General features: G+C 40.5%; 1 protein-coding gene across 2 annotated transcripts in view; it reads left to right on the forward strand.

Annotated features, from left to right (window-relative positions):
- Positions 1-9,034, forward strand: part of SNCAIP (synuclein alpha interacting protein) — a 140,353-nt gene that overhangs the window by 69,681 nt on the left and 61,638 nt on the right. For both annotated transcript variants that reach the window (XM_039848548.1, XM_039848549.1), the window contains exon 2: positions 7,247-7,349. In XM_039848548.1, coding sequence (XP_039704482.1) covers positions 7,293-7,349 — 57 coding nt within the window. In that variant the 5' untranslated portion in view covers positions 7,247-7,292. The remainder of the gene's footprint in view (positions 1-7,246; positions 7,350-9,034) is intronic.

Raw genomic sequence — 9,034 nt, forward strand, 5'->3', positions numbered from 1 at the left:
ATTACACATTCTTTTTATCTTCTCTTGTGTATCAACTGTGAGCGTGAATTCTTTCCTTCTTTTTTTCGAAAAGAATTTTAAATATTAAACTCATTTTGGATCACACACACACAGAGACACAATCACACACACAAATACAAATTTAAAATACCTCTACCTCTAGGCTTAAAACTAAGGTCTTTTTAAGCTCTGACATTCTAGTATAAGTTGGTTCATGCTCAGTATTTAGAATTTAGAAATAATGAAATGACTCTCAAATCATTTGCAGAATTTTAAACTGTAAAGCTAGGGCTGAAAACTACAAGGTCAACCTTTATACAAATTTGTGAGAGCAGTCCTGATTTAGAATGAGTACAGTGCTGTCTTACTTGCCTTATTAATAAGATACGAGGAAAGATAATCATTATCAGATTATCTTTGAAGATGAAGTATTAAACCAACTGGCTATGGAATATAATATTTCATAGACTAGTTCAGGGTTATCCGTGGGCAAGTTATGTTGTAGACACAAAAGTTCATACAGTTTCTTTCATGATGATGGTCATGCCTGCCATTTCTATTTAGACTCTGCCAGAAAGAGGAAAGAGCAATTTCTTTGGAGTTGTAGTTCTTGAACACCAAAAACGATACAATTCAGGGCTGAGGATGTCTATGGAATTCAAAGACATGCCCATGTTTCAGAGCAATCTTGGGGGTGAATCAGAAGGGCTCTGGACTCGTTATTGGGAAGTGGTTTATCTGAGCTGGCTCTGCCCCTACTTTGTAGTACATAACCTTGGCCAAAACATTCTTGAGTTTTGCCATCTGTAAAATAGGAAGAATATGATTGCAAATCGCAATACACTCCCTCTGTCTCCCTCACGAGTTGTAATAAATAAAGTCCGATAAAAAAAAAAAAATCTGGAAGATGATTTGAAAAAAATAAAATCTTTGACACAGGTAAAGTGTTACTTTACCACTGCAGTTTTGGCAAGTTGAAATAAGAGAGAAAAGCAAAGTTAACATCAAAAGTCCTGGTTATGTGTCTGTGAAGCAATTACAGAACCTCTCTGAGGCTTGGTTTCCTTGGATCCACAAAGGAGAATATAAAGATATTTGTTTCCCAGGGCCCTTGTAAAATATATATGAGAGAGTGTATGTAAAAGCATCCGGTCCTAGACTTTTGTACAAAATTTTGGTTCATGAGTATTTTGGGGGCGTTCAAACAGGAAATGCAATGCCCCTTCCGTTAGAGCTGGTACAGGTCCCCTGTTTAATAGCAAACATTCACTTGTATTTTCTCCAAACAAGCCAGAAATTTTGACATTCCAAGATGTGCTCTGTCTATAATCTGGCTTTGGAAATCCTCCCTCATCCACCCCAGTTTATCACCCTAGCTTGGACCTCACTTTTCAAGACCCCTTTTTGTAGGAAAAGAAAAGATCAATAGGTGCTAAGTCAGCGTTATTCATCTTTTTGGAAATTCTCACCCCCAGGCCTTTGCTCATGCTGTAACTACTGCCTGGAGGAACTGCTCCTACGATTCCCTAACCATTCATAACCTCTTCTTCCAGCTTTCAGCTTAGACTGCACCTCTACTAGGCAGTCTTCCCTTATGTCCGAGGTCTAAGTTCAGTGTCTCAGACTCCAGTGTATTTATTTGTCTATTTGCATTGTGTTTTAATGGCTTGTTTTGTTGTCTCTTTCCCCTCTACTGTATTTGCATGGTCCCTGCAGGCACAGAGTGCAGTGTAGATCTTATCAAGCATGTACACGCAGCAATAGTCTGTGAATGAAATCCACAGAGTTCATATGCTTGCCCCCTTTCTCCTCATGTGTACTTCTTGGCTCTCCTTCAGTTGCCTCCTTCCCATAGAAATTTCTTGCCTGTATCATTTTTCTGCTTCAGGACTAGACATTTAGTGACTGCCATGCTTCTGGCCACTGTTGAATCAAAGAGTGAAAAAATCAGAATCCAACATTTGGAATGAGTTGCTTCCTTGCCAGCCAAGCTACTGAGCCAACCATGGACAACATTTCATATATTCCGCGTTTTTCCACCCAAACATTCCAGTACTTAGTTTGTAATTATTTTTGAGCTCTTGTTATATTAAAGAAAGTCAGTCCAGTGTATCTACGTGCAGGCTTTCAAACTGAAAATTTATCCCAGTACAAATATGGCTGCGTATGTGTGTGTGCACATGCACACGTGTGTGTGTAGGGGTGTAGGGAGCCGCTGTGTTTTTCCAAGTATTGGTGAATTAAAGAGTAAAGAAAGAAGTTGTAATGCAAATTGATCGAAGTTACCTCATCACCGAATGTACTCTGCTCGTTTATTTTGACAAGTCTTAACTTACTTTTAATTACCCGGCCTCATAGTTTACGTGGTAAATGTAGCAATAGTGATTTTGGCAGAAAAGAAGAAATCTGTGTAACACGAGCCTTCAGAATGAGTCCATGCTGACTCCTTGTAAAATGGAGTGAGGCAATTCATTTTAAGAAGAATTTCAGTAGAGCAATTTATGTGATATGTGACTGTAGTCACAAATCAGTAAGCTTTTTATGAGCCAAGCACACCAGAATGTGTATGTTAAATGCGTGTAGTTTCTCAAAGAAATTTTGTTGGCCACTCCAAGCTTTTTCCAGTGATGCTGCCATTACCCAACAGATTTTTGGAAGTCTCCATTTGGAATTATATTCAGAGTCAGTTTTCAAGACACAACAACAACAAAAAAATTAAAAATATCACCCCAAAACCAGAATACTGGAGGAAGTGGCTATTTTTTAAATTGCTTGCCTACTTTTTATTATCCAGTTGGCCTCTAAGTTACATTGAGCTCTTTCCCAAATTGAATCTTCCCTTGAAGGAATCTGTTGGCCCATGACTGAGGCCAGTCATGAGAAGGTGACATGGTGTTGATAGACCCATTAGGGCCATGAGCCCCTCCCACACACTTTAACAAGCACTGGAGGGACTTCTGTTTTTGGCAGTTTATCAAAACTCAGTGAGAGTAGGAAAAATCCTACAGACATTGTGTATAACTGATGCCAATTATTTTGTTCTTTGTTGTCTCTAGCTGGGCATCAGTTTAGAGTTTGGGTAAAGTTTCTCCCAATGCTTTGGGAACGTCAGAAGAAGGGGCACAGTGTGTCACCCACAGCCGCATGGCATACAGGTTCCACCATGTACTCCTGTGTCTTCACATCCTAATATTTTTTTCTTTCCCTCCCTATAAAATTTTCTACCCATATTGATAGAGCTGAACCATTGGAAGATGTTTCCGTTATCTTTCTCCACTCTCCCATCCCTTGCCCAATCTCCACCTTCACCTCTATGCCCCCCGTAAAAAATCAAACACACAACATACCTGCCTAATTGAATAACAAATTAAAAATTGCCAGTGTCAATGAAGAGAATTTAAAAGCCCAGCTGAGATGAAATGGGATCATTTCAATGAGTCAGCTGTATCTTATGAGAGGTGTGTTGGGGTAAGGGGGCAGCAATATAAAAGAAAGCCCAAAGGACCTCAGTGAACCTGGGAGGAGTAACTACAGCTTGTAGGGTCAGGGCTGATAGGCTGGGGTGCAGTACAAACATAAATGACTGGGTCTTGAGATCCCAAGGGGCCCAGGGCCAACTATGATGCATATCAATAAAGTCTCATGTAAAGGGAGGCTGAAAGATATCTTTGATTTAGGAATAACCCCACTCTCGTTGTCCTTGAGTAAGGTTGGTGGTGCTCCTGCGTCCAAGCTGCTGGTCTGGCCAGATGGAGGATGGCTTCGGTCATTTTCTGGGCTTGAACTTGGCACAGCTTGCCCTTCCCGTCTAGTCATAACAGTGGAGTGGCACCATGTAAACCCACAAGGCCAATCACAACAGGGCAAGAACCCTTCCTTCCTCCAGTTGTAAAGGGAGGGAAACATAATCTCCACCTTGTAACATTTTATGATGTTTATGAAGGTTTTCTTTTTTTAGTTCTAAGAGATAGAATGGAGGCTCTGTAAAAGCACAAATTGTAACATGCTGGTAGTTTATTTGTAAGAACTTTTATTTTGTTGCCGTTGTGGTATGAGAATTTAAAACAATCTTAGAATACAAATTCAATCTTAGAATACAAATGAAGTAAACATTATTTGGCAGGAAAATTTTAAAAAGTGGGGAGATGTTGGTAATTATTGTTTAATACTGAATTCCGTTGAAGAATCCAACACTCAAATTCCCCAAAGGCCAGGCAGGGTGTGTCAGCATGAAGAGCAGATGGGTGGGGAGCTGGTGAACTGGGGAGCAGGCCTCGTGGACAGATAGGGGCAGCTGCAGCTCAGCCAAAGCCAACTGTTGTCACGTAGACCTGTGCTGCCACAGCTTCAGATATTTTTAAAGTGAAGCCAAAAGCCCAGAATTTTATGTGAAATCACCCAAGGTCTACCTGTTGGCAACTGATTCGATTATTTTTAAAATACTGCTAAGGCCAAACACATCATCACATCTGTAGGCCAGATTTGGCTCTGATGTGTGCCCTCCGTAGCTGCACATTCCATCAGAACTGGTGTGTTCTTGGTCAGAAAAGGGGTTTCCATTGTAGGCGGTCTATGGAGTGGATGGCGCTAGGAGAGCAGCATGAGAAAAGCTCTCGCAGCCCAGCTCAGTTTCCTTATCATGCTGATTATTCGTAGCCACTGCTCTAACCTGACCTCATCCTTCTCATAGCTTCCCTAATTCCTCAGACTGGAGTGCCCAGTGGAGTGCTAAGTGGAAGGGCAGATGAGGAAGGAGGAGGCAATGGCCACTAGGACTACTGTGGACTCACCCCAACTGAAAAGAAGCAATCAATGTTGGGAATGTGTGGCTGGGGTTGGTGAACCACAGGGATTTTTGCACGTTACAAATGAGGATATAATACTTTCAAGTGGCACCTTGCAGGACAGAGCATTGAAACCAGACCAAAGGAATTGGGTTATAGATAGAATAAGGCATCTTAAAGGGGATGACTGCACATGGAGGGCCTTTAGGAAGTAAAGAAGAGTCCTGGATGCCTTGGACCCCTTAGGCTGAGGCTGGACCATCCAATCCACTGAGGTAAATATGAGCAGTGGCCCAGGTCTTCCTATAATGGGCTGGAACTATTGTAACTCTTGTGTTCTGGACTATAGAATTATCTCACTACCATCCTCCACGTCCAAATGTAAAGATTTTCTGCTTTAATAACATGATTTATATTAGCCACTGGATATGTTCCATGAGAATGGCTATACTTGAATGTATATTGCTCTTTATATTGTCAGAACAACTCAAAACATGGGCTTAGTGAATATTTGTTAATTTACTTGGTTAAGACGTGTTCATTTGCATTTTGCATTTAGTTTTGTATTTCCATATATGTGAAGATCCACATGGTCCCCACTTTGATGCATGTTTTTCTGCTTCATCTCCCCATATTTCCATGTTTCTGGTGATATTTTTGTTCATACCCCATTCCGACACCAAGCATCATCTTTATGTTCACCAGAGCCATGGCAATAGCCTGTAAATCAACAATTCATTGTGGAAAACAGACTTAGTGAAAAGAAATTGGATTGAAAGAAAGTCTGTTAGCTGATGAGCTGGAATCCAGAGTCTGGATTGTCTCAGAATCCACCAGAATGGAAGAGGACATTATTTTGAGTTACTTGCAAATATGAGTATGTGTGTTTTTCTCCAAAAAGTTTTGTGAGGATTAGAGGAAAAGTGATATATATTTTTTGTACCAAGCAATTGGTTTAAGAAGCTATTTTTGGATTTCTATAAATAATAAAATTTCTGGATATATATACATATATATTGCAAATAAAAGTATGTTTTCATTTTAAACCTCACCGTGATCTCAGAAGAACTTTTAATATTTATTCTAAATGGAAAATCTCATTTGAACATGGTAGTAGCATTCCTGATCTCTTCTTGGACCAATTCTGCATCTGCTGTATTTAAAAAAAAAGAATGTATAAATGGTACATGCATGTGGGAAGGACAGGAGAGGAAACACTGAAAATTAAATCAAGGGCCGGTTTTGAGGTATGGGATGGCAAGTGATCATTTCCCCCTTTATTGTAATTCTACTATTTGTGTAGCTTAAAAACAAACAAACAAACAAAATCTCAAAACGAGAAAGCAATGCCTTCAGAGTAAGGGTTTCTTTTTAAAAAATAGGTATTTTTCATTCTGTATCTTACATTAATTAGCCAATTTTCATTGGCCTAGATTTATTTTCACTTTCCAGTAATGTATTCCTTCCTCTTTGGCTAAGTACCCCTTGATTAGAGAAGTGAAGGAGGTGAAAATAAATTACTTCTCATGTCTTAGTACATAAGGCTGTTTTCATAATAAAGACAAGTCACAGGAAATGGAATCTTTTTCGATATCTGAGAGCTGGCTCTGCGGAAGATAACTACACACTGAGGCACTGCCAGGAGGTCTATATATTTCTGTCCTTGACATCTGTAGGTGCCACTGCCACCGCTGTTGGTGATGATGATAAGTGATGAGAAAATGAACTAGATGGTGATGTATCTTCCTTGACAGATTTAGAGAATTGCCACAGGCAGCCCCGAGGCAAGCACTGCCTGAGGACATTCTGGCGCCTGCGGCAGGTCACTCTGGCACTGTCAGGCAAAGCTGTTAAAAGCAGGAGCAATGCAATAACTCTGTGGTATAAATCTGCATTTAGATCCTTTTTTAAAAAAATTTTTTGAGGGATGAGCTGGAAGTTGTCCTACAAATTCTGACATACCCATTACTGTTGGTTAGCTGGTATCTGTCTTGTGTTCGTTATTACTGTGGAGATTCAGTATTCATTGCTCCGTACACAGCATCCAGGGATATGCCCACATAAACATTCGAATATGGCTTTCCGAAGCTTTCAGGGCTGCTCACCCCCAAAGCCCGACTTTCACCCAAGGTGCGGTGTGTGCTAGGTGAGGGCTGGGCCAGTGCTGATATTGATGACAGGGGAAGAATCTGAGCTGAGTTAGTGTTCTAGAAAGACAGACAAGCAGGCACGAGGGAAGTGAAGCAGAGGACCGTGGGTGCTCGCTGGGGAGCAGTGCCGGAGAGCCCGAGGAGCTGTGCTTCACATTTCCCAAAAGCCAGGCTGGGGACAGAGAGGAAATGTCAAAGGCAGCACTAGCACCCACTTACCTTTCTCATTTTGTTTGTTTAAATGTAGATATGGTTTTTGTTTATAAAACAGCTAATCTCTTTGCCTTTCTTTTCTGCTTCTGTCCTGTTCAGGAAGTTATAAATATTTGACTTTACTCAAGATGTGCAAAGAAGAATAATGGAAGCCCCTGAATACCTTGATTTGGATGAAATTGACTTCAGTGATGACATATCTGTAAGTGTTACTACATACAAGGAATACATTCGGGACATTCTCCCTTCACCTACACGGGCTGCTTTTTCTATTAGTCTGAATATCCTAAACTCTTTCAACCTCATTTAGAACTTGACAGCAAGTGTCCTGTGTGGCGGGCAAAGTGTGGTTTTGGGGTATCCTGGACCAAGAAGTGTATCCTGCCCACTTAATTGTGTATGAGCTTGGATGGGAAAGGCATTTAACTTCAAGGAGCCTCCCATCCCTAATCTCTTTTATTGTTGCCAAAATTATTCACTGAGTAAATGTATAAAGTGCCTGCCTATAGTAGGTGCTTTCATATAGTTACTTATGTACATAATTAACTATATCAGTGTTAATTCCCTTTATGTGATGGCCATGGCACAGCCAACGTTCTCTAGTGATCACAAGCATATGGACTGAAGGATGGCCACATTATTAACTGATGAATAATAAGACGAATCCATCTAATCACTGTAGGTTTCAAAGCATAGGTTGGATGCATGTTGGAGATATTGAGGAAGACTTATGCGTATTAGGAGGGGACTAGCTGAATTCTGAGACTCTGCTTAATCCTGTAATGTGGTGAGCTGTGCAGCTTCTTAGAACTCATAGCTCTTCTGACTGGGTCATCAGCATGCACCCTGCTTAGAGTTGCTTGTGATTTATCCTGGGCCACACAGTCACTCTGCCATAGAGGCCAACCAGTAAACATGTTGGTCTCTCGCACTCTCCCAGCCAAACTGGGTGATGAGAAGATTGCTGTTTTTTAACTAGTCATATGACTTCTCTTCCTAGAACCTCCAAGGTCACAGTTTTTGACTTACTTTTCAATGCTCTCTCCGGTATGGAGCTTTCTTTGGGTCACCACTAAAAATTGTCTCAAAAAGATAAGCTTACTTTGACATGCCTCTGGCAACAGCGTTATTCCTCTCCTGCACTCCTTAGTTTGAAGTAAAATTTGCATACTGTACATAAAACTTGGATTACTGGGATGAGTTTGTGAGTGATCTAACCTATACAACCTTGGGCGAGTCTTCTTCATACCAGGAAAATGGGATTTCAGCCTTTCCCTAACTCAACTTTTAGATAATTTTATTAATCCTTGTTAAGCCCAATGTGAAGTGAGTTTCTTCCTTTCCCCAATACCTGTCTGTCTCTGCCTCTCTCATTTTAAATTACTATGCTTGACTTAAAAGTGTTCAGAGCGTAGTTCTTTTATAACTACTCTCCTCGAGGTATTATTAGCTGAATGGGGGAAAGCGAAGAAAGTGAATGAAAGTATGAGAAGGTACGGGTAGGGTGGAAGTGTTTTAGAAAGGGAAGCTTGTGTTATGATTAAGAGTTTTCGGGTAGCTCTCTGAGCTTTGATAGGGAAGTTGCATCTTAAGAGCGTAAGCTTTGAAGGCATCAGTCTAGGTTTTGGACTTGTTCTGACTTTTGCTGGCTGGAGCACATTAGTTTCACCACTCTGAGAAACCTACCTAACTTTTAAGGTTGTATTTTGGGGGATCGAGTGAAATAATAATATATGTGAAGCGCTTAGCTTGGCACACAGTAAGTTGCTCTTAAAAATGGTAGCTTTTGTTATTATTTCAATGAATAATACAATAATATTTATATGACCAATGGTGAGGAAAGAACTCAAGGGAAAAGACCAGGCACCATGTCAAGACTTTAAAAAA

Source organism: Pteropus medius, unplaced genomic scaffold (assembly GCF_902729225.1).
Source record: "Pteropus medius unplaced genomic scaffold, Ma_sr-lr_union100, whole genome shotgun sequence".
NCBI lineage: Eukaryota > Metazoa > Chordata > Mammalia > Chiroptera > Pteropodidae > Pteropus > Pteropus medius.